The 25,878-nt window shown below is 44.8% G+C and overlaps 1 protein-coding gene across 1 annotated transcript; it reads left to right on the top strand.

Annotated features, from left to right (window-relative positions):
* Nucleotides 1-23: 23 nt before the first annotated feature.
* EIF4EBP2 (eukaryotic translation initiation factor 4E binding protein 2) lies at nucleotides 24-24,867 on the top strand. Its single transcript, XM_059662489.1, has 3 exons — nucleotides 24-168; nucleotides 17,255-17,440; nucleotides 18,419-24,867. Exons 1-3 carry the CDS (start codon nucleotides 24-26, stop codon nucleotides 18,448-18,450), a joined length of 363 nt encoding a protein of 120 aa, XP_059518472.1. The 3' UTR covers nucleotides 18,451-24,867.
* Nucleotides 24,868-25,878: the final 1,011 nt, after the last annotated feature.

Here is a 25,878-nt window from a genome sequence, read left to right as displayed (position 1 = left end):
CCCGAGATCCCGCGCCCAGAGCCATGTCCTCGTCCGCCGGCAGCGGCCACCAGCCCAGCCAGAGCCGTGCCATCCCCACCCGCACCGTGCCCATCAGCGACGCCGCGCAGCTACCTCATGACTATTGCACCACGCCCGGGGGGACGCTCTTCTCCACCACACCGGGAGGTGAGCGACCCCCGACCCCGGGCACCCTCCGGCCCACAGCTCCCCGGAGCCTGCAGCCCGCTGCCTCCGCCCTGTCTCCCCAGCCTCCCGCCACGGTCCTTTAACTCAGGGCGTGTCCGCGCTGGGCCGCTGGCTGGGGCCAACCGGCCCGACCCAACCTGCCCCGCTCCACCAAAGCCCCGTGGGACTGCTTTCGGGAACCTTAACTTCGCGCTCTCTCGCGCTCGCAGCTCCATGGAGCGCGCGCCCACTCTGGAAACGTGGCTCTTCTTTGCAAAAAAAAGAAAAGAAAAGCCCTTGTTCCCGCTTCGTGGCACTAGACCTAGTTTCCTCCCCCTTCTCCGACTCCTCCCGGGCGAACTCGCCTGCACTCGGCCTTGCACGCGTTCTGCATCGCCTCTGCTTCTTGCGTGTTGTGCATTTGTGCACAGGCACACTTGGTTTTGGAGCTGTCTGCTAGGCCTTTAAAGAAAGGAAGCTGGGGAGAGGAATTCGCTCCCGGGACCCTGCGACGACTTGTGTGGCTGCTTTTAGAACTCCAGGAGTCGGCTGGAATGCGGCGTTTGGACGCCTCGCCCAGCTTATCCTGCTTTGACAGCATTGTTTACTTGGCGGACGAGGCCCCACGGGCGGGGGGAGTCCCGGGCTGGAGGACAGAGTGATGATAAAGTAGTGCTCGAGTGATAGAGGGAAAGGAGGTGGGGGTGGTGGGGCGCTGGCAGCCGTCAGCGGGTAGGGTTTTGGCAGCGACGGGCTTGGAGATAGAATGAAGAGGCCGTGATGAAGGGGGCGCCCAGGTCCGTTTAGAATGAAGAGGCCGTGATTAAGGGGGCGCCCAGGTCCGTGGGATGGCTTGATTTTGAGGAAGGTGTTAGTGCAGAGGGAGGTTCCCGGGCATTGCTTTTCAAAGAGACGACCGGGAACTGTTTACAAGGAAGAACACTGGGGTAGAGGTGAAGCCCTGAATTGGTCAGGGGAAAAGGGAGCTCAAAGGTTGTGCGTCCCCTGAGTGGGCTGCTCTCCAAAGGGAGGAGACTGGAAAGAGATCTTGAGGGACCTCACTGAAGGGGACGGTGCTTCATTTTTATTCATTTTTAACTAAGGAACGTTGCCTTCTTTTGGTGATTGGGTGCCTTGCCGCTAGAGGGTTGGGACAGTGCTGGCAGCCCCCGCGGCCTCCAGGATTGCTGGATGGCCCCCGGAGGCTGGGCTCACCAGTGGTGCTGCACCCAAACCCGCTCAGTTAGGCCTTGGCGATCCTTGAATTCGTTGCACAATGGAAGGGACCTTATAAGAAGACATCCTTGCCAACAAGGGATAAAAATCTGGGAGAGAGTTCTGCAGAGGAATCTAGCCAGGCTCTAGCTAGGGGGAGGGGTGGCTGGCTCGGAAGACTTTAAAATGACCTGGGCCAGAGAAGTTCATGCGTGGAGAGCTGAGTTTAAGGAAGTTTTAACTGCAAAGCAGTGGAGTTTCTTAGCGAGGTGGCCTTAGCTCATTGGAGAAACCTCCCTCCTGGCCTGATCAGTTTAAGGCCAGCCCCTGAACATGTTGAGACCTCGCTTTTTAATTGTGAAAGATTTTGGTGGAGCAGAATCTGCTCCAAACAGTGTCGTCTGAAACTTGAACTGACAGCTTTTAAGGAATAGGATATTGTTTTCTGAGGTGATGGAAAGGAATTTATAACGTAGAGAATTCTGTGGGGTCAGTAAATGCCTCTGCTTCATCTCATGGCACACATAACCTAATTACTAAAATCTGCAGCATACCAAAAAATATTTTTTGTGGATCTGACCAAAAATAGATGTAATTTTGATTCATGCACACCGGATGGCTGTTGTCATTTTTATTTGACAATCTAAGGGAAAAGAGGTGAGCACCCCTGACTAGTCAGGTATTGCATGTTTTTAAAATTCTTGTGGCACACCGGTTGAAAAATCACTGATATATAGTAATCATTATTCCCCTGAGGGAAAGGCACAGAGGGTCGCCCTTTTGGCATATTTCAAAGAGCCAAGCTACCATGCTTTTAAAATAAGGCATGGTCTTTAGGCTTTGCTTTAAAGATAGAATCCAGTCTATTAGTTTGGATTAGTTCCTAAAATGCTTGGGAAGATTCTGCCAAGAATACTGATTCATTTACCCAACATACTTTCTCAAATATCATTGAACCTGTCTCCAGATAGTCTCTACACACACAGTTGTTGTTGTTTGTTTTCCAGATTTAAATACTTGTCATGTTAGCTCATCTATTATATTAAGCCTGTATTCATTGGTAGACACATCCTGATCTTTGGATTTTTAATACAAAGACTTACATAATGTGTTTAGAGGATATGGCACTGTTGTGATTGGATTTAGTCACTATTTTATAGCAGTTAACGCAGTGCAGTTGAGATGTTTAATGCTTATTGATTTAATTTTCCCTTGGGAATTTTTCTGCCCTCATGGTTGTTCATTTCTCTTGTTACGTTCCTCTGGCTCCCCCCCCCCACCCCGCCCCCCATGTAATTTTATTTCTCAGAACCAGGGTAAGACTGTTTGTTGTTTTTTGGTCTCCTCCAGACACCTGAATTAATGTGGTTAGGTATCTTGGAGGTGAATTTTGTGGGCCCAGTGCAGTGCTTTGCACAAAGGAGGACTACAGACAAAAGTAGGAAAGGCAATCCTTGTTCTGAATGGTGTTAAAATATATTTTTTTTAAATCCTCATCCAAGGATATGTTTTTGTTGATTTTAGAGAGGGGAAGGGCAAGAGAGAGAGAGAGACAGACACATCAATGTTTTACATCGATCAGCTGCCTCCCTTATGCCATCCTGGGTATGTGCCCTGACCTGAATGGAACCCGTGACCTTTCAGTGCACAAGACACTGCTCCCACCAACGGAGCCACACTGGCCAGGGCTGAATGGTCTTAAAATCTTGGGGAGTATTGAGGATGGAAATGGTTTTTAGTTCTAGAACTAAATACTTGTACAGAGTTAAGTGCTAACATATATTTCAGACTTGAAAACATTTAGAAAAATTAGCGTCAGTAGGCTTGTCCTGGAAGTCTGTTTCCTGGGAAGGAAGGGGATTAGCATTTCCTGTCTCAGACTTGGAGACAGATACATGTCAGAGCATTCCAGGATAACGGTGTTGATGCCCTAAATGATCAGACTGGGCAGGCACTTTCACCACATAGTGACCTTAAGTATCGTCATCTCTCCCCACTTGAGTTCTTTATGCATTGGTTTCTCAAAATTGCCTTCCTGCGGTTTGAGAAATGAGAGGTGGGTGAAAACGCACTTGCTGTAATCGCTTAGATTTCTCATGTTGCTTTTTCATTATTAGGGAAGAGAACAATTTTTGTTGAATAAATTATAAGAAAAAATGCCCTTGGATTTTATTTTATTGTGGTTCTTTGAGAAGCTACTTCTAGCCTCAGTGGAAGGTAAAGTTATTATTTGGCTTCACTCTCACAACACTGGTTAGCTGAGAGAAACTGAGGCCCTGAGAAATTAAGTAACTTGTTAGTGAGTGCCATACTGCTAATTAATGGCAGTGGGTAGCCTCAAATTTAGTGTCCTATCCCTATCCCAGTTTTCTCCTCCTCCTATCATAAGATGCTTATTTTGCTGAAAAAGGAAGTTTTCAGACATTTAAAGAAACTTTTCTACCTCTGGAATGCTAGCTAATGCGATTTTTTCTGCTACCTTATTCCTTTTATAAATTCTGAACTGTCTCCTTCAGGGAGGCTTGTGCTCTGGGGAATGAGCAGAAATATAGACACTTCTTTTAGCCTTTCTTTCTGCCTTTTTTCCCTGCATAACAGCCTCATCAGCTGTGGAAAAATACGCTGTTGCCATAACAAGAGCACCAGAGGGGAACTAACTATGATGGCCTGAAATCTTGTTCATGCCTTTACTCTTTCTCTCTGCCAGAGTTGTTATTGGTTCACTGCGCCAGAATTACCTGAAGGCCATTGGAAGGGTCAGTAAACCAAGGAGAAGGCGGAAAGAAGGGGAAAGAATCTGTTCAGATTGTTAATAAAATAAGAGTACTTTGGGGGAGTCCTGAGTTTTAATCTGGTTTCTTAGGAGAGAGGAATAGAGCTGTGTGTGTAGATATGGGGAAGGAAGGGCAGTTTCTGCCTGTTGTAAAACTTCTAATTCAGTGACCTTGGGCTGAGTTTATTCTAGGCCAAAAACTTCTGAACAAACAAATGAACTCTGGTTCTCTAGCTTTCGTTAATTTACGAAAGGGCTTTCATTATTACATGTGAGAAGTGCTTGAAAAATATAATGAAAGTTGTCAGTCATTTTGCCTTGTATTCAAGGAAGATGGCATTTACTTATCACAGAGTAACACAATTTGACATGTGTTGCCACTCCATGGGAGAGTCAGCTTTAGTCTCATATTCATGAGCAGTCAAAGGATTTATTAAAGAAGATGTACTTTATTTTTTTATGTTGGGTGCATTTTTGCTGATGAGAAACTGAATTCTGAGCCTGGAGAAAGGAGTAAGCAAGTCCTCATCCTGGAGGTACTCAGCAGTGCTTTAAGCCAGGTGCATTCTGGCAAGAGAAGACAGGGCTCTTACAAGTTGGGGTTGCAGCGTGCAGGACAGACCTGTGCAACGTGGAAGTGTCTAATAGGAAGGATGAAAAGGGACGAATCTGAAAACTAGCTCTCCCATGGGTTATTCAGCAAAGACTTTGAGGACCGGAGTCTTAGGGACAATTTTATAGTAGGGGGTATTGCATGGCTTACAGACACAAGTTAGCTCAGCTGGTTGGAGAAGAAGGGAGCCCAAGCAGGAGAATAGTTGCTTGGTAAAAATGGCAGAATTTTTTCAGGACTTCAGAAGAACAAATTAATATTTAAAAGATTTTTGTTGCTCCATTTATACTAGGACAAAAGTCAGTTGAGACTTTCAGTCATTCACCTGATTGAATAGATGAAGCCTAGGTTATCATTTTCAATTTTTAAAAAAATATGGTTTTGTTGATTTCACAGAGAGAAAGGGAGAGGTAGAGAGAGAATCATCGTTTGGCTGCCTCCAGCATGCCCCCTACTGGGGATTGAGCTTGCATGTGCCAGGCATGTGCCCTGACAGGAATCGAACCCATGACTTCCTGGTTCATAGATTGAGCCACACTGAGCCACACTGGCCGGGCTGGGTTTTTTTATTTTTAATAAGATGTGCCTAAGAGGAGTGAACTAGGGAGGAAAGCACATTGTTGGAGTGAAAGCCAGACTTGAATCTGAGTACTCTCCCCATACCAATAGCAGTGATCCTTCATTAGTTATTAGCATTACAGACAGGCTGAGCCACAACATCTGTGAAATCTAGTCCAAAGAATGGATCCAGATTGCAGTTGGATCCCAACCAGCATTTCCTGCAGTTAGGGTCTGGCATTTTTTGTAGAGAAAATTTATTTCAAGATGAATGTTCAAGCCTAAACAGAAGTGGACATACTTTGATATACTTTATTTTGACCCAGATTTTCTGATGGTCAGGGCTAGATAGACTTAAAATGAGATGACATTTAAGATTAATTTGTGGTTCATACACCGTTTTGGACCTGGTTCTAGCTGAAAAGATCATTTGTTTCTATTCATTTTTTGCAGCCAAGACTCAAGAGAACCAAGCCATACTTGCTTAGAGGACCTCACTTATTTATGTTGATTTCCAAACTCCTCTGTCACTGTGATCTCCACAAGTTCTTTTACCTTCTCTGGATATTAGTTTCTTCACCTGTAAAATAACAGGCTTCCTGCATGCAGATGCTCTCTAAGGCCTCTCCTTAACACTGGGCCTTCTGAATAGGAGCATAGTCACTGTCAACTTCCTTTTCGGCCGAGGTGTGTGTTCTGATATGGCAGTGTCCTCAGTGATTGGGCAGGGAGCCATCCTTCGACCTTAATATCTTCGAAATCTTTTGTCCGGGAAGTTATTGAGACTTGGAGTTAGTCAAAAGACAGTAGGATTGGCTTTACAGAAACCATGGATGTTTTCCATTTGCCACAATAATTTTGATTGTACACTAAGTTAGTAGATCCTGAGTCTCCCATTGTTCTTTTGTTGATGTAAAAATTGTCCCTTTCTTGGTTTTATTAGCACGTTAGGAATTTCATGGTTGCACACACTGAAGTGGGCTGGCCACCATCAGCCTCCCTGGAGGATACTGAATTAGGCAGCTTTTAGTTTCCTCTGCGTTATCTGGCGTAGAGCTTTTAAGAGTCTTTTTCCTCCAGAGCCTCCATGAAGAACAGATGTTTAAAACTGAAGTTTGTTCAGAAATGTGCTTTAATCAGTCAAACACAGGCTTTTATCACCCTCCCAAGTTGAAGGAATGAAAAGCAGAGAAAACAACTTTCTTTGTAAGTCCTTTCTGTATTTTCACTTCTGATTTTCCCATATTGGGGGTTAGGGGAGGCCGAATTCCTTTCGTTAGAAGCACTTTGCTGCTTGTTCATCTTTATTTCTGATCTCTTGGTGGGCCCTCACATGAGGCACACACAGATGGAGAATTGTTGAGAATTCCTAATGGAATACTAGGGTTACTTGACAAGTGCTTTGTTTCTTTTTAATTCAATTTCTAGTTTTGAAGGATACCGTCCTTCCTCATGGCCTTGGCTGCCTTAGCAGTGCCAGTCTGTTGTGTGTATGTTTATATTTACAAGTACTTTGGAGTCACCTTGGTTTGTTTATGTTTTGTTTTTTTTTCAATTCCTTGTAGGGTTTTTGTTGTTGCTGTTTTTTACGCTATCTCTTGATCTTAAAATTTTTTGTGGGGCAGAGGGGTAGGCTTTAAACAGCGGAAATTTATTCTCTCATATTTGGAAACTAGATGTCTGAAATCAAGTTTATTTTTTATAGTCTTGGAATATACATAACATAAAGTTTACCGTTTTAACCATTTTTAAGTGTACAATTCCATGGCATTGAGTATATTCACATTGTTTTGCAATAATCTCCACCATACATCTCCAGGACTTTTTCAGCTTTCCAAACAGAAACTTCATGCCCATTAAATAGTAACTTCCCATTATCCACCCACTCTCAGCCCCTGGCAACCACAATTCTGTTACCTGTTTCTGTGAATTTGACTACTCTTTGTAACTTATATAAATAGTCATTTAATAATTGTCCATTTGTGACTGACTTGTTTGAGTTACCATGTCTTCAAAATTCATGCTTTCCCCCTTTTATTTTCCTTTTACGTTTATTTTTTATACCTATGAAAGTAAGGTTTGTATTATTAGGCTAATAACATAAAGCAGCATCATGCCCCATCCCCTCTAATCTCCGTTCATTTCCACTCCCCAGAGAAACCATTTAAAACTGTTAGCTGTTTCTTCTAGTGTTTACTCTGGATTTCTGAATAACAGGATTTAATGCTATTTCTCAGGATTTTTTTAAATTTTATATTAACAGTTAGTTCCCTACTTTGGGAGAGGAGGATACACCCATCTATATATATATATATATATATATATGTATATATATATATATATATATATATATATATATATATATCCTCCTATCTAATAAAAGAGAAAAATGGTAATTGGCGTACGACCGCTACCCTTCCCATTGGCTAATCAGGGTGATATGCAAATCAACTGCCAGCCAAGATGGCGGCCGGCAGCCAGGCAGCTTGAAACTAACATGAGGCTTGCTTGCTTCAGTGACGGAGGACTCCAACGTTCCCCGCCTGCCTTGCCGGCCTCTGAGCCTGCAGTTTAAGAAACATTGTAACAAATATAGAAGCTAAACAAAACCCCAGAAACCTGCTTTCAGCAAGCCGGGATCTCAGAGCTGGAGTTATACATTGTTTCGATTATAGAACCTAAACAAACCAGATACCTTCTTTCAGCAGCAGAGGCCTCAGAGCTGGAGCCAGAGCTAAAGCTGGCCCAGAATAAAAAAAAAAAGAAAAAAAGGAGCAGTTGGGAGCTACAGTCGGCCTGAAAACAGCCCTCAGCCCCTCACCCAGACTGGCCAGGCACCCCAGTGGGAACCCCCACCCTGAAGGGTGTGTGACCAGCTGCAAACAGCCATCATCCCCTCACCCAGGCTGGCCAGACACCGCAGTGGGGACCCCACCCTGATCCAGGACACCCTTCAGGGCAAACCAGCCAGCCCCACCCATGCACCAGGCCTCTATCCTATATAGTAAAAGGGTAATATGCCTCCCAGCACCGGGATCAGCGGAGCTGAGAGGTCTCCCAGCACCGGGATCAGCGTGACGGGGGGAGCTTCCCAACCCCCTGATCGCCCTGCGGCTCTGTGTGTGACAGGGCGCAGGGCCACAACCTCCCTATCCGCCCTGCTCTGTTCCTGACAGGGGAAGGCGCCCCAACCTCCTGATCAGCCCTGCTCTGTGCCTGATACGGGGGGGGGGCTCCCCAACCCCCTGATTGCCCTGCTCCTCTGTGTGTGACAGGGTGCGGCGCCCCAACCCCCTGATCGGCCCTGCTCTGTGTGTGACAGGGTAGAGCCATAACCTCCCCATCGGCCCTGCCCTGAGTGTGAGAGTGGCGGCGCCCCAACCCCCTGATCGGCCCTGCTCTGTGGGTGATAGAGGGCGGCACCCCAACCCCCCCTCCCCCCACGGGCCCTGCTCTGTGTGTGATGGGGTAGAGCCATAACCTCCCCATCGGCCCTGCCCTGAGTGTGACAGTGGCGGCACCCCAACCCCCTGATCGGCCCTGCTCTGTGGGTGATAGAGGGCACCGCCCCAGCCCCCTGATCCGCCCTGCTCTGTGTGTGACGGGGGGGGGGTGCCCCAACTCCCCTATCAGCCCTACTCTGTGAGTGACAGGGGGGGGCTCCCCAACCCCCTAATGGGCTCTACTCTGTGCGTGACAGGGGTGAGCTCCCCAACCCCCTGTTGGGCCCTGCTCTGTGCCTGACAGGGGGGAGCTCCCCAACCCCCTGATCGACCCTGCTCTGTGCGTGACAGGGTACGGAGCCCCAACCCCCCTGATGGGCCCTGCTCTGTGCGTGACAGGGGGCAGCACCCCAATCCCCTGATTGGCCCTGCTCTGTGCGTGACGGGGTGGCGCTGCAACCTCCCCATCGACCCTGCCTTCAATGTGATAGGGGGAGGTGCCCCAACCCCCCAATCGGCCCTACCCTGAGTGTGACTGAGGTTGGCATCGCAACCTCCCAAGCCACCCTGCTCTGTGCATGACAGGGGGCGGCGCCCCAACTCCCCAATCAGCCCTGCTCTGAGACCGACCAGGGGCTACACCTAGGGATTGGGCCTGCCCTCTGCCACCCGGGAGCAGGCCTAAGCCAGCAGGTCGTTATCTCCCGAGGGGTCCCAGACTGCGAGAGGGCACAGGCCAGGCTGAGGGACCCCTCCCTTCCCCCCGAGTGCACAAATTTTTGTGCACCGGGCCTCCAGTGTGTGTGTGTGAGTGTGTGTGTGTATGTATATGTATATGTGTGTGTGTGTGTGTGTGTGTGTGTGTGTGTGTGTATATATATATATATATATATATATATATATATATATATATATATATATATATATTTCTACCGCCCAGCCTCCTAATTTAAATTTTAACCCATTTTGGTTAAATTAATAGTTATTTAATTTAAGTAAATAGTAAACACAGTTGGTTTCTAGTCTAATAGTATTCCATCTTTTATGCTGTCCCAGGTGTCCTCATTTTTTTAATGGCAGTGTGCAGGCCCCAGGATGTACACCATGACAAATCTATAGCTTCCCCAGTTGTCATTCTAGTGGGCATCCGACCCAGTTCTGGCCAAATGAGATGTAGGGGAAGTTGGCTAGGGCTTTCTGGGGAAGATTTTCCTCTTCAATGGAGACAGTCCCCTGAGGAAGGCCCCGTTTGACTCTACACTCTCCCTTCTGGCCTGGGGCGTTTTGTTTAAGGGGTAGGTCCATCTCAGTCTTCTTGGAGGGTTTTGTCACCATCTTATTTAAGCTATGCAATTTGGGCAACTTATATTTCTGTTCTGAGCTCTCTATTTGCATGAGTGTGTGCTTAATTCTGATTCTGGAAGCAGCCTTAGTTAAACAGAATTTATGATGGGGACACGGTGAAAGTAGAGTTAACTGCTGCCTTGTCAGTTAGCCATGTTACAGTGGACAGTCCCTAGGTGGTTTTATTTCAAGTTACACGATTTCTCAGGTACATAGCTTAATGCTTAGATTATCACTTAAACTAAGCCACTTGGCTTTGGAAGAGGCCCTTAGTCTGGAATGACCTTGTTTCTGTATTAATCATCTTGGCAAGCATAATTTTAGGCCTCACTTATTGGCCTTTTTTTTCTCTGCCACTTGAAAAATCACTAGTGTTTAGATCAACAGGTAGAGAAACTCTTTTTCTACTCTCCATCAAAGGGACTTGGTTTTACTATTGTGTTTGCTTGTAATGTCAGCATCAAGAACATGCTGGCCCAAGATACTAGATTTATCCTCATATTTGGTCACTAAAGGATAAAGAAATTTTATAAATATCTAATGCTAACCCTAGATCTAAAAGTTTCTGTTTGTTCTGAAATCCAGACATGAAAACTAAAGTAATACATGCACATTTTATTTTATTTTAAACACTAGAGGCCCAGTGCACGGATTCATGCACCAACGGGGTCCCTCGGCCTGTCCTGCACCCTCTTGTAATCCAGGACCCCTTGGAGGATGTGGGACTGCTGGTTTCTGCCTGGTCCCTGCCGGCCAGGCTGAGGGACCCTGGCCTCTAGTATGCATTTAAGATCTTTGGTTAATCTCTTTCCACCCTCCCTCTTCCCCACTTCCCTCTGAGATTCATCAGTCTATTCCATGTTTCCATGCCTATGTGTTGAGCATTGGTCCCCTGGTGGTCAGTGCGCATCATAGCTACCAGTCGAACAGTTGCTTAGGCTTTTATATAGATAGATAGATAGATAGATAGATAGATAGATAGATAGATAGATATTTTTAATGATTTCAGAGAGGAGGGGACAGAGAGAGGTAGAAACATCAGTGATGAGAGAGAATCATTGATCCCCTACCCAGGGGATCGAGCCTGCAACCCAGGCATGTGCCTTGACCAGGAATGGAACCATGACCTCCTGGTTCATAAGTCAATGGTCAACCACTGAGCCATGCCAGCGGGCAGCCAGGCAATACATGCACATTTTAAAAACATAATAGAAAAAAGAAAAATCGAACTGAAGAGAAGTACATAAAATGCAAAGTAAAATGTCAGTAGACAACTGCTTTTAATAGTTTCTGTTTATAGTGCTTTTATTGGTTACCACTGTTGCTGTATACCACAATTTCTTGAGTTCTTAACATTAGATAATACCAATGACTTCCAATGAAAGATAAGGAATCTAGGATACTTTCAACCTCATTTCACCTCCCCTCTCAGTTTACCACATTCTGTGTCCACACAAAACTTGTACATGAATGTTTGTAGGAGCATTATTCAAAATGAAAGCAACCCAGATATCCATCAACTGGTTAAATGATAAAATGATGTATACCTACAATAGAATGTTATTTGGCAATAAAAAATAAAGTACTGATAAATGCTAAGCATGGATGAACCCTGATAATATTATACAAGTAAAAGAAGCAGTCATAAAAGACCACATATGATTCCATTGATATGAAATGTCCAGAACAGGCAAATCTATAGAGGCAGAAAACAGTTCCTAGGACTGGGAGAGGTTGGAAGAAAATGGGAAGGGACTGCTAAATGTGTGGGGGTTATCTTCTGAGGATGATGCCAATGTTCGAAAATTGATTGTGGAGATGGCTGCACAATTCTGTGGATGTACTAAAACTTTGAATGAATGAATTATATATATTATATATATTGACAAAGTTGTAAAAAATGTATCTTATCACTGATGCAGTCATAGAAGTTCTTCGAAGTTTCTCTTATACCTCACACATATAGGTAGTATCTCTATTACTTATTTCCTAGTTGATTCAATCATAATTTTTAATGCATATGTTATTGCTATATGTAATTTAGAAATAGAAAGCTTACTTTTATCCCGTGCTTTTTTCTAACACCTCATCTCCAGTTTCTATGCTTGGTGTATTGCAGAAGTGAGAGTAATCTTGTTCTGACTTGCAAATTTAATGTTGGTAAGAACATTTCAAAGTGAAACCTCACTTCTCTGAAACTTAGTAGTGACAACAAAAGTGGGGGTGATGCAACAGATATGCAAAGGCCAACCACTAAATTTCCTTCCCTTTGTTCATTGGAAAGCTTTCAGGCCCCCTCTCTGCCTATTTGCTCTTATTTTACATAACATTCTCTTAAGCACATCACCAATGTTCAAACCCAACAACTTAGAAGCTTCAAGTTTGAATGGGTGAAGGGTGCATTATAGGTAGAATCTTGCCACACATACCCCTTCAGATGTTCAGATGTTGAAGCCCTAACCCAAAATGTGATGATATTTGGAGATGGGGCTTTTGAGAGGTTATTAGAATAGGTCATGAGGGCCCTCACGGTGGGATTCGTGTCTCTGTCATGCTGGCACCTAGATCTTGGATTGCCCAAGAACTGTAAGAGAGAAGTTGCTGTTTAAGCTATGCCTTCTATGGTATTTTGTTATGGCAGCCCACGCTGACTAAGACATGGGGAAAAAGCAAAGTTCTTAGCCTAAGAGTTGGGGAGGAGACAAACTATAGAGGGAGGGACCTAAGTACAACCTTGGCAATCGAAGTGTAAGGAAAATAAAGAGCTTCAATTGAATAAACTCCGAGACTTCCTAGGATGCAACCTAATATAAAAAATGATTTTCATAATAATGACCCTGATTCATCAAGGAAGGGTTGAATTTTCTGTTTAAGGTAGTAAAATGTTTTAAATCCATATGAGAAAAATTTTCATCTAAAATAACTAAAATTATTCACTTTTTGAAAGTTGAACTGTTTTCTGCTATCCAAAATGACTCATAATATCCAGATGCCTTTTTGAGTTGTTACTATAATTTTTATTTTTAATGTCTTTATTGATTTTTAGAGAGAGAAGAAAAGAGAGGGAGAGAGAGAGAAACATCAATTGGCTGCCTCTGGTATGGTCTGGGACCGAACCCTAAACCTGGGCATGTGCCCTGACCAGGAATTGAGCCATGACCTCCAGGTTCATAGGTCAACATTCAAACACTGAGCCACATTGGCCAGGCCCTATTCACATAATTTTAAAAATGGTACATTTCTCTGTCATGTTAGAAGAAGTACAAATATTAGATAATTTATAAAATGTATAAGTAATCAGGCCTTGCCGAACTAGAAAACAAAACAAAAAACTGCCTCCACCACTTCCCCTTATCCTGTCGTGAAAAGCAGTGCTTCAGGGCAAATGATTGGTATAAACTGCTTGCCATACCATGTGCTGTTTACCTGTTATTTATATTAAGTAATATATCCTTCCATCCCTTTCACTTTAGGCAGCTCACTCCCGCTGTTGGAGATCATAGTGACTGTGAGGTATACTGGAAAGAGGGTTGGACTGGGAGTCAGGAGACTACAGGGTCAGTTCAGATTGTGCCTCTGGTTAGCTCTATGGCTTTAAGCAATTTTTCTGAGTCTCAGCATCATCCGTTAGAAATGATCCCTCTTGTCCCTTCCCTCCCTCTCTCACTAATTATTTGATATTTCATTTATTCTTAAAGCACTGTTAGTAGGGTTGTGGAAGAAGGATGATGTTGGGTTCTTAACTTTAATGAATTCATGAATGATTGGGGAACTTGGAAAAAATACTGATTTCCAGGTTCTAATCCCAAGGATTCGAATTCAGTTGGAATGTTTTTTTAACAAGCATCCCAGAAGATTCTGATACAGATATCTTCAAAAATGCTGTCTTAGTAGGTTCCAAGTATGGCACAGTATTTTCCTTAGTAGTTTATTAAGGAGAGGCTGAGAGCCAGATATTTTATTTTCACTTTTTATAAACTATAAATATGATTGTGTGTGCAGTATAGTTGCAACAGAACTAGACAGTAAAAAAGAAAGTTGATATCCTTTGGCGTTGGTTTGAAAGCCATAAAGGTGATTGATTTGTAGTGTTATTGAGAAGATTGTATGTTTAGTACTTAATTTTGATTGTTAAAGCAAGGATGGATGCCCTGACTGTTTGGCTCAGTGGATAGAGCATCGGCCTGCAGACTGAAGGGTCCCAGGTTCGATTCTGGTCAAGGGCATGTACCTTGGTTGCGGGCACATCCCCAGTGGGGAGTGTGCAAGAGGCAGCTGATCGATGTTTCTAACTCGCTATCTCCCTTCCTCTCTGTAAAAAATCACTAAAATATATTTTTAAAAAAAGCAAGGATGGAGGGGGTGGAGGGTAAAGTCTCTATTGGCCACACACTTCCTCACATAGTTTGACTCTTTCTAGTCAAAAGGAAATTATTTACTAGCATTGGCATAACAGTGTCATGGTACTACCGCAGCTATTAATCCCAAGGAAATTATTGAGTTTATAATTCATTTCCCAACTATTTAATGTTGGTATTACTTATTTAGATTAAATATTTATTTCTTTCCTTTTCTGGGAAAACTCCAGAGTTTTTATTCCTCTTGCAGTAAATACCTTACTTTTCCCCCCATCTGCTTCCTTATGTTTCAAGTAGATTGGTTAGCTGTATATTTGTTCTTCCGTTTCCCAGGATATAGCTTGTCATATGTTATTTGAGGAAATCTGCTTGAATCAAACTCTCCTTATTATAATATATTTTATTGATTTTTTTACAGAGAGGAAGAGAGAGGGATAGAGGGATAGAGAGTTAGAGACATCGATGAGAGAGAAACATCGATCAGCTGCCCCCTGCACACTCCCCACTGGGGATGTGCCCACAACCAAGGTACATGCCCTTGACCGGAATCGAACCTGGGACCCTTGAGTCCGCTCTATCCGCTCTATCCGAAGCTCTATCCGCTGAGCCAAACCGGTCAGGGTAAACTCTCCTTATTATAATACTAGAGACCCAGTGCACGGGATTCGTGCACTGGTGGGGGGCGTGGCCTGCGGGGATCGGCCCACTGTGGGAGCACCGCTCATCCTGGTCAGCTGAGTGGCACTCCCACTCTGGGAGCACACTGACCACCAGGGGGAAGCTCCTGTATTGAATGTCTTCCCCCTGCTGGTCAGTGCACATCATAGCAACTGGTCAACCGGTCGTTCTGATCGTTCTGCCGGTTAGTCGCTGGGCTTTTATTATATAGGATAGGATGACAGTATTCTTTCTTTTCACATGGGAATCTAAAAGCATTTGCATTCTGCTTTTTGTAGTATTTACATTCTACCTCTTTAAACTGAGTGACTTTGCACAGTTTTACTTTATATAATATTAGAGGCCTGCACGAAATTCGTGCATGGGTAGGGTCCCTATGCCTGGCCAGCGATCAAGACTGATCTGTGGAGTGACCAGCAGGGTGATTGGGGAGCCCATGCTGGCACCTGCCTTGGCCGGCCTGGCGCCGCCTGCTCGCCGGCCCTGACCCCCACCACTGCAGGTCACCTCCCTCTGTGGGCAACTGGTGGGGCGATTGGGGGCCCCCGCTGGCACCCACCTTGGCTGTCCTGAGGCCTGTGGGCTGGGGGCTGCTCCTGCGTTGAGCGTCTGCCCCCTGGTGATCAGTGCATGTCATAGCGACCTGTCATTCCACCAGTCGTTCCGTGGTTTGGTCAACTTGCATATTAGGCTTTTATTATATAGGATTGCCTTCAACTGGATACCTAAACCTCCAAAGCAGGTTTTTCTTTCCTGGGTTTAAGCCTAGTATGAGCAAGAAACCTCCACATGACTACACCCTTTGTTATTTGGGCAGGGATGGCTGATACGCTGGGCTGCCTCTCCCCTTTCCACCTTATCCATTCAATAGACTTCACTCAAGGTCACCACATCTTTCCTCCTGAGCTTACTGTAGTTTTAGAATCAGCAGCAGAGCTCAGGCATCCACTTCATTAGGTCAACATTAGGCACTTGTAAATGGACAGCAGCAGGTTTTATTTAACTGTTTATCAGGTAAAGTGCACTCTTCAGAACTATCTATATATATAAAAGCCTAAGTGACCATTAGGACCGGAACGACCAGTTGCTATGATGTGCACTGACCACCTGGAAGCGCACATCGGAAGCGCTGCTCAGCCAGAAGCTGGGCTCATGGCTGGAGAGCACAGCTGCAGCGGTGCAAGCCTCTCCTGCCTCCATGGCAGCGCTACCAAGCGGCGCGGTGGCAGCGGGACCGGGATGAACGGGAGTGGCGCCCGGCCCCTGGCTCTGACTCCTTCCTGGCCGCCTGCTGCTTCCTGCACTGCTACATCCCCTGAGGGGTCCCGGATTGTGAGAGGGCGCAGGCCAGGCTGAGGGACCCCACCGGTACACACATCCATGCACCAGGCCTCTAATAATAAAATATTCTGGTAGCACTTAACTGGTAAGCAGACTGGTTTGTCAGTTTCAGCTTCTGTACTATAGTTCTGTCTGGAAAACATGTCTCTCTCAGTGCCTTTAACTTAAAGGTGGCCATCTATCTATTGGTTATTTTTTCACATACTTGTTTATAACTTTATTTAAAACTTTTTTTTGAAGATCTATGTAATGATTAGGTCCGATATAAATAAGTCATGGCCCTGGCATAAGGAATTCACAGTCTTTAGAGGTGCAAATAGATTAAACAAGAGTCCTATAATAGTTCATGTATATTGAGTAAGATGGGGGGGAAGAACATCTTTAAAAAAAGAAAAAGGCCCCGGCTGGGTAGCTCAGTTGGTTAGAGCGCCAATCTGAGTTCAATCTGCAGTGAGGGCACATACAAGAATACAAGAAGCAACCAATGAAATGAATGCATAAATAAATGGACCAGTAAAATTGATGTAAGCTTTGTAAAGGAAGTGATGTTGAAACTGAAGCTTGAAGGGTAAATAGGGAATTTCCCCAGCTGGAGAGAAAGAAAAGGCATTCCTGATAGCAGAGAGACCTGGGAAGTTCAAGCTAACCCCTGTAAAATCCTTAAGGGTTAGAATTAGTTGGGATTTAAAATAAATTCCTGGGTAGTATTATATGTTGATAACCCCTTAATTTGTTTCAAACTCTGTCCAACGATGTTTTCCAGGAACCCGAATCATTTATGATCGAAAGTTTCTGTTGGATCGTCGAAATTCTCCCATGGCTCAGACCCCACCCTGCCATCTGCCCAATATCCCAGGAGTCACCAGCCCCGGCACCTTAATCGAAGACTCCAAAGTAGAAGTAAACAATTTGAACAACCTGAACAATCATGACAGAAAGCATGCAGTTGGTAAGAGAATGCTGGTATTGGGGTCCAAGAGGGTGACCCTAGAAATCTGTATGTCAGCTGTGGGTTGGAAAATGTTGATGCTTCAATTATAACTAATGGTCAATTAATTATATGTCTCTAAGTTCTCCCTCCCCACTACCCTCACCAAAGTTAATTGAAATGTTATGGAAACCCTAAGTTCCAAATAAGCATCAAATTTCATCTAGTGGGTGCGGAGGGAAAAAAAAATCAGGGAACTTGGGCTCTATGCGACTAGGGAAAACACAAAACAAAACTGTTTAACCGTTTGTAGACCATAAGCAGGTATAGACGCAAGCGGCAGATCTTTTTTAATTAAATTCAAAATATTGTGGCAGTTAACTGGTTAAAAGTCCCCATTTCTAGCTTGTGGGGGAAAGCAATAGGTTTTTCCTCCTGTTTTCTAGGACTGCCTATAATATTTAAATAAACAGCCCCTACACACACACAATTAGTAATGAGTCCTTGCTGTCTTTGGAAGCAGAAGAGGGAGGTTGAAACAGCCAGCTCCTGAAATCCACCTCAGGTTGCACTCCGTGACCCCTGTACATGAGCCAGCATTCCGCCTCCTCAAATTCCAAATGAGTTTTTAATGGACAAAGTGTCGATTCAAAGCGGGGCCAAAGTTCAAAACTTCCAGAAGAGTGTGCTGATGTGATAGATGGCAAGAAGCACCCCAGGATTCCTGTGTGGTCAACCTGTAGATAAAGGGACACTGGGAAGGTTTTCATTTCCATCCTTTTCTCAAATGCTCCTTCCCATTGGTGATGTGATTGCCATTCTTTTTTTCTCCCCCAAGATTAAAAAGACCAGCCAAAGCAAAGCCAAATAATTGTTTTAAGGCAGCAGAAAATTGGACAGTTTGAATTAATTTTTTACCCTCGTGCAGAGGGAATGACAATGAAAGCTGTTTTGCTTTTCCTTTTTGTGTAAGACTTTTCATCTTTTCATTCCATCTAGGGGATGATGCTCAGTTTGAGATGGACATCTAACTGTCCTGCAGGGATCAGAAGAATAGCAGCAACGCTGATACCTGTGTGTGTACCTGATTTGGCCAATAGGATCAACAATGAAAACACAGAAGAGGCAGTACCAGCAGTCCCCATTGCAGTGCCCCCTCCTCTTCCTCTGGGTGCCAAATGATGCGAAGATGAGCTTCATCTGACTATTTCCTCTTCCTGCTTCTGTTCCCTTTCCCACTTAGATTAGATTGAAGGCCCATGGCGTATTTCTGTAGAACTAAGCAGCCCACAAAGGAAAACAGTTGAATTCTGGCTTCCTTAGTCATTTTTGTATTGAGACCTCCCCCTCCCCCCCAATTAAAAAAAAAAAATCCAAAATCAGATATCAACCTACCAACAATTGCTGGCTTCCAGGAAAGTCTGGGCAAGTGTTACAGAGGTTTGCTGGGTTCAGCATTGTTCATGCTCTTATCCTGTGTCTCCTGCCTGTCTTCCACCCATGGTTCAGTGCTACAACAGTCTGGTTTGGGGTCTTCAAAACCGGAGGGAAATAAACAAGAAAAGAGCTGCTCTCTCTTGTCCCTTAAGGTGTTTGTCCCTGGGGCCAGCACAGGTTGTACAACTCTGGTAGTACGACCTGTGACACTGTTCTGAGGTCTGCTTCCCCTCCGTCCTCTGGGAGGAATGCCTTCTGTCTTTGGTATAATAGTTTATCTTTCCATTCCTTTACTTAGCACAAGTGTGCAAGCATTTTTAAACTCTACATGAGGGGGTCGTCAGTAACCAGCTGTTCTTTCCTCCTCTCCTATTCCTCCCTTCTTGCATCATGTTGCTTGCAGTCCTATTGTACTCTGAGCATCCACATGATTTCAGAGATAGAGCACTTTGGATAAGGCCTGATCATAGTACTTAGGCATGATTTTGGAAGAACCTTGGCCCATTTGAGTCACTAGTCTTAGTTGTCATTGTTTTTTTTAATCCAATGAGCATTGTAATATTATCGCAGGCTGCAGTTTTTTTATATTTTTAAAGATGACTTCCAGAATGCTCTTAGAAAAACTAAGTGTTTTTCCTTTGTGGACCTGCTTTATTTGGCTGCCGAGATAGATAAGCATGGGCTTCACAATGTGTTCCTCCCCATTTTCTTGCTTTCCCTTTGTACTCTGAATTTCCCCTTTCTTTCCCTTCCTCTCTCTCTTTCCTTTTTCTCTGCCAGGCCATGTTTCAAATATACATCAAAGATACCTCAGGTGTTGGTATCTGATAATATCTGTCACTCTTATTTGAGAAGTGACCTTTTATTTTTTAAGATGACTACAGACCTATTTTTAGATATGTTTTCAGTAAATTCTGAACAGCAACTTTTTAATCACATCTTCCAGTGTTAGGAAGGTGAGAAATGTCTGTAGGCAAGTCTGCTGTTCCATGTCACCATCCTTTGTCTCCTGCAGTCCCTTTCTTTCTCCTCCTAGTTTTGGGTGTGCATGCTTGGCGTTTGTAGTGGGTGGGTGGTAAAGCTGGACCGTTCTGCCTTGTGGGTTGTTCATGAAAGCCTCCTTCTTCTCCCTTACCCTTTGCTCTGTCATTCCCTCTGCTCCCTAGCCACCCCCCTGACTACTGACTGGCACAGTAATCCCAGGAGAGTGACTCAGTCCCTCTTAGAAAGACTAATGCCTCTGTCCCCTCATAGAAAGACAAGTAGCCTCTGATATCCTGGGAATTTCTGGTTGGATTTGGTGCCCTGAATCATCTATTGAGATCACAGCCCAGGGTGAGAGTAACGGGCCAGTTGGCTAAGAAAGAAAGCTGTTTGTTTTTCTTTTGAACTATGAAAAGACCCTGTGTGCAAATACATCTTAGACAAAAGAGGGAGGATGTCCAAGGAACTTTGTTCTGCTTTCTGCTATAAAATGTGAATAGTTCACAAAGTGAAACCTTTTGTGATGGTTGATATCTCAGGAATAAGCTGGACCTCCAAAGTTTTGGAGATGCTTTCAGTCTCAGAAGCTGATGATCAGAGAAGTATTGTTTGTTTGTTTACTGTATCCCTGTTCTGATTTTAATTAAACTCCAGATTTCGCTTTACATTCTCTTGGAAATCTCAAGTTACACTGCCATTTGCTTAAGAAGCTGGCTTAGGACATCTTTGTCCCTGGAGCATGATTCTTTAGGAGTCAAGATTTCGTTCTTCATACCCTGGCCTTGGCGCCTGAGGAATCCGACTCCAACTACAGCTGGCCGGGCTGTCAGTGAGCAGAAGAGTATCCCCTCCCTGACCTTTATTGTTGCTCAGAAACCTCAGCTGCCTCTCCGAGCAGTGGGGAATGGAGCTAAAACATGCCAGCTTGAGTAGTATAAGATACAGTTTTCCCCTTTGTTTGACAACTTGGGGGAGCTCTGCACGGGCCCCCTAATTAGAAGCCGTGTTTCTAGTATTCCTGGGAGTGTCGGCTGTATAGTGCAACCGCAGCCCAGTCCCTTAGCCTCCTCTGCAAGGACTTCCTTACTGCTGGGGGAACTTCTTTCCTGGAGTCCACTGCCACTAGAAATACTTTGACTTCATTCATGGTATCTTAAAGATGATTTCACAAGGCAACATCAAATCCAACAGGGGACACCTTTGTGGCAAGCCTCCGAATCGTTTTCAGGGCAGGCAGAATCCAGCAGGTGGTTTACTTCTGGGTGTTTGAAAGGAAACCCAGAGATAAATCCCTGAATGAACTATCTATCCGGACTTTTCCTTGGGGAGGGAACATCCTTAGGGTACCATTTGAGTGAAACAGTTCTTAAAATCTTAGTGATCATTTGTATTTTTCTTTTTAAGAGGAAACCGTGTTTCTGTACTTCTGGAGACAGTCCATCTTAATGACGATGACCTCTTTCTCCAAATTCCTGCAGGAGATTGGCATCGTCGTGGTTCTCCGTTCTTTTATGGTGTGGTTTCTTTAGCTCACCACTTCCTCATTCTGTGTAAATACTTACCGAATTCTCAGGAGCACAGAGCAGAGAAGCTGGCTTCTGGGCATTAGGCTTCCAAGCCAAGCGTCTGTCCTTCCACTTCTGTTATCTGTTGCTGCGTAACCCCCAAACTCAGACTCTTAAAAAGGCAAACATCATCTGCCAGTTTCTATAGGTTTGGAACTTGGAACAGCTTAGCATCGTGGGTCTGGCACGGGGGTCTTGGGAAGCTGCAGCCCAAGATGTTGGCAGGGTCTGCAGTTGTCTGGGGCTGGAGAACCTACTTCTGAGCTCTCTCTTTGTGCTTGTTAGCAGGATGCCTCAGTTTCTCCACATGTGAGTCTCCGTGTAGAATATACTGAGTGTCCACACACCATGGCCGCTGGCTTCCCCCTGAGAGAGTGATCTGGGGGACGACGGGGCAGGGAGGAATTTGCAGTGCCTTTTATGACAGTCTTTGAAAGCACACACCTTCACTTCTTATTCTGTTCCTTAGGAACAAGCCACTAAGCCCAGCCTGCACTCAAGGGGAGAAATAGACCCCTACCTACTGTATAGGGGAGTATCAAAGGATTTGTGGATATATCTTCAAACCTCACCCCTAACAGGATGAAACCAGGCCAAAAGGAGTGGGGGTTAGGTTTAAACTAGATGATATATTGAGAGAGATGTTGCTACTGAGAACAGTTTTCTGAGATGTGTTATCACCAAACCGGGATAGAAGACAGATTATTTCCTGAAAGCTACCTGCTAGTTTTGAGGGGTGGCAGGAAATGGCAGCTCCCAGGAGAGCATAATGCGTATACACTTGCTGGCTAACAGCAGCCCAAAGATGCTACTTTGCAAGTCCCTAAAAATTCAATACCACTTACTTGCTATCCCCTCTAGCCCGGAATTGACCAAGGGAATTGGGTCTGTGTAGCTGATCCACTAAAGCTGACAATCGGAGTTAGGGTTTCTAGCAAAGAGAGCAAATGTGAAGTAGATGTTGGATTACTGAGCTGAAGGAAAGTAATACAAGAACTCACCGTGTATGGATTTACACTCTGCCTCTTACCAGCATTTTCTTATCTGTAGCCCGGCTTGCTCTAGAGTTCAGATTCAGGGTGAAATAGATGATGGCATCTGAACCAGGCCCACCAGAGTCGATGCTTGACACCTGGTCTTCAGCTGTTCACCCAAGGGGCTACTTGTCAAAGTAGGGAACATCTGGGAATTAGAAATGTTGCTTGATTGTCCTTTCAGTTCAGTATTACAGGTTAACTCGTGTGCCCACTTAGCCCAGGGCCTCTTGATGGAAATGGTTTTTTAAAGAGAACCAGTCTTGCCTTCACTCTTGCGAGAAACTTGGGTGAGGTTTGTCAGTTTGACGCATTCTTAGGGAATGTCTGCTGTGTGTGTGTGGCACCCATGCCCGACCACGTTTATAGAGGTTTCAGACATCGCGAAGATGCAAATTCTCATATGGATTTACACTCTGCCTCTTACCAACGTTTTCTTACCTGTAGCCCTGCTTGCTTTAGTGTAGGCTTGAAGAAAAGCATTGCTACTGAGGCAGCTATAAGAAACGGCTATTTCTTCTTAAAGAAAGGAACTCATCTTTAAGGCACCTTCAAATTAATTATGCTTTTCCTTCTGATTTTAAGGTGGAGTCAACCTAGACGGTATTTTATTTATCAGCTCTTAGGGACTCTCAGAACTTACCTTCCCAGTTCAAACATTTCCGTTAGGATGTACCCGCTGGATTTGTGTGGGTTTCATCCCAGAGCCCATCATTTGCCAGTATGTATTGAGCATATGCTTTGAATCAAGGCCACTGGTGCAAGGGGCTCATCTTGGCAGTAATATCCCAGAAACTGAACCTTTTTCTATTCTCCCATCTTGGCTCCTCAGTGGGGTATCGAGCACCTCGGCTGCTGAGCCAGGGCCCTCAGCCCCTTGTATATCTCTTTAAAGAGGAGGCCCAGTGCCTTTATTTGGGTCAGAACTTTCCCTTCTTGGCATGTTTCTGGTCTACATGCATACCGGCAGCTATTGATAAATCTGCGAAATTCAATCACTCACCTGTGACCTCTGGGAGGGGAGTAGTACTTGTTTTAAAAAGGCATTCTTTGGGAGGGCAGTTTCTGTCTGGACTAGAAGGGGGTGCAGTTATCACACATACTTCCTTCGCCCCAAAGTTCTTTACCTTTCAGCTTCCAATAAAAGTTGAAAACAGATTTGGAGGCAATTCTTTAGAATGCTTGTCACCCAGGGGGATTTCCTGTTCTAGTAATCATTTTCCAGTTGAGTATTGGAGTTTTCTTGAGGCAAGCTCCCAGAAATTTTTTACTGAAGACTAAGGATGATTGATACATACCTATTTTTTTTTTCAAACAATCATTCATGTCACCTTTCTCAGCTTCTGGAATGCACATTTCTTTGTGCTGGTCCTGGAAGTTGATACGTTTTGGGAAAGCTTAGATTTAGGAGGTCTTTCAAGGTCTTGTTCACATGGTCTGTGGTTTCTCTTTGCCTAATCTCTGCCTGAAGCCCTGGCAGACCATACTGTAGATGCTGATGGAAAATATTATGAAGATGAAAATACATTTTCGGGAGTATTTAAACTCTTAACTCTGCCACCTTTCTATGAGTGGGAGGCGGGCTGAGAGATGCTGCAATGCTTGATAATCATTTAGCCATGCTGAAATTTGCAACGGGAACTCTTGTCGGTGCTTAAAACCAGAATTCCTGGACACTTCAAACTTGGAGAATTCCATGAATCTAGCACAGAATAGCCATACTTGCCCATTGCCATCCCTGTCTCTCCATCTTAATCTTTGAAAAGAAAAAAGAAAAAGGCAAAGCCCCAGCCAAGGGTAGTTTTTACTTGAAACCAGGAGAGTGCGGGAGGAACACTGTGGAGATAAGGGGCAAGCTGTCCGCGGCAGCCATCCTGCTCCTGCTGCGTGTCCAGATCACTGACTACTGTGAGCCAGTGCCTTTCCTTCACCTGAAGATGGAGCCCGTCTCCCTCCCTCGGTGAGGAGACCCTGTGCTACCCAGGGTAAACCTTCTAGAAGGTGGCTTAGAGAGCCCGGTGGACACTCACATATTCCGTGTCCATTTTAAGCATCTTTAAAATATTTTAGACATTCAAAAATGCCCTTCCCTGTCTTAGCGACACCAGTGGCCCAATTCCATCCATTCTGAATGGAAAGCAGAGACTGCCAGTTCTTCCTTTCATCTTCCCTTCATCCCCCTTGATGTGGCTGACCCTGTCCCCTCATCCATTTCACTGTCATGGATGGATGGCAGAGGGCACCATGTGGTCCTGAGGCAGTCCCGGGTGACTCTGATCAGTTGTTTTGGGTTTGGGTTTTTTTTTTTTTTTTTTTTTTTTGGTCTAATTGTCCTTTCAAACCAGCAGGTGTTTGGAAATTAGTGAAAAAATAAATTCTCACCAATGGTTGCTGTTACAGTCAAATCAATAAAGATCTTGGATATCAACTTGGTGTTCTATTTAATTTTTTAACTTTTCAGGTGAAATCCTGTTGGTTTCACATTCTGGGAGTCTTGGCTGATGAGGGAGATGGGCAAAGGCAGTTGGCCACTTCATGTGTCTGTTCTCGCACTTAGGGAACGCCGACTTTGTCATCTGGCCCTGTATGTGCAGGGAGTGCCGACTTTGTCCATCTGGCCCTGTATGTGCAAGGCGGTGATGGGTCCCTTCCTGCAGCAGCTTGGAGGCGAAGGGGTACATGCTGGGGCTGGATGTACAAGCAAACTAGGTGCCAACCATGAGGAAGCCCAAACAGCTCTTGCTGAAGCGGGCTGCCTCTGCTTCTCAGCACTTGTTAGGAATCCATCATATCTGATGTCTTAAAATAGACCAGGCTGTGCTGCATAGCAGCAGATTCCTTGCTATTATTAATCCAGTGAGGCTCACACATTAGTATTGAGAACAAGTATTCTTCCATGCTTCAGATGCAGGGAAGTCCACTGAATAAAACTGGACTTGAGATTTGTTCCTGTCAGAACAGCCTAGAGCAGCGGTCGCCAACCAGTGGTCTGCGGACTACTACTGGTGGCCGTGAGGTCCGAAAGGTTGGCGACTGCTGGCCTAGAGAGTTAGCTCAGGCTGTGGAGTAAGAGGCCAGATTCCAGCTGCATTCCTGCCAATAGGAGTCTCAGCCCTGGTTTCCTTCTCTAAAGTAGGGTTAAGATCATCTTTCCTAGGTGCTTTGAGGCTCAGGTAAGATTGGAGTTCAGTAAAGGACTCGCGCACAGCTCAGTTGACTCCCGAGTGAGCAAGTTTGGGAATGATCAGGGCTGAAGACTTTAAGGCAGTGGTTCTCAACCTTCCTAATGCCACGACCCTTTAATACAGTTCTTCATGTTGTGGTGACCCCCAACCATTAAATTATTTTCGTTGCTACTTCATAACTGTAATTTCGCTACTGTTATGAATCATAATGTAAATATCTGCTATGCAGGATGTATTTTCAATGTTACAAATTG

This window comes from Myotis daubentonii, chromosome 13 (assembly GCF_963259705.1).
Source record: "Myotis daubentonii chromosome 13, mMyoDau2.1, whole genome shotgun sequence".
NCBI lineage: Eukaryota > Metazoa > Chordata > Mammalia > Chiroptera > Vespertilionidae > Myotis > Myotis daubentonii.
The sequence above is the reverse complement of the archived record's forward strand: the minus strand, read 5'-3'. Positions and strand labels throughout refer to the sequence as shown.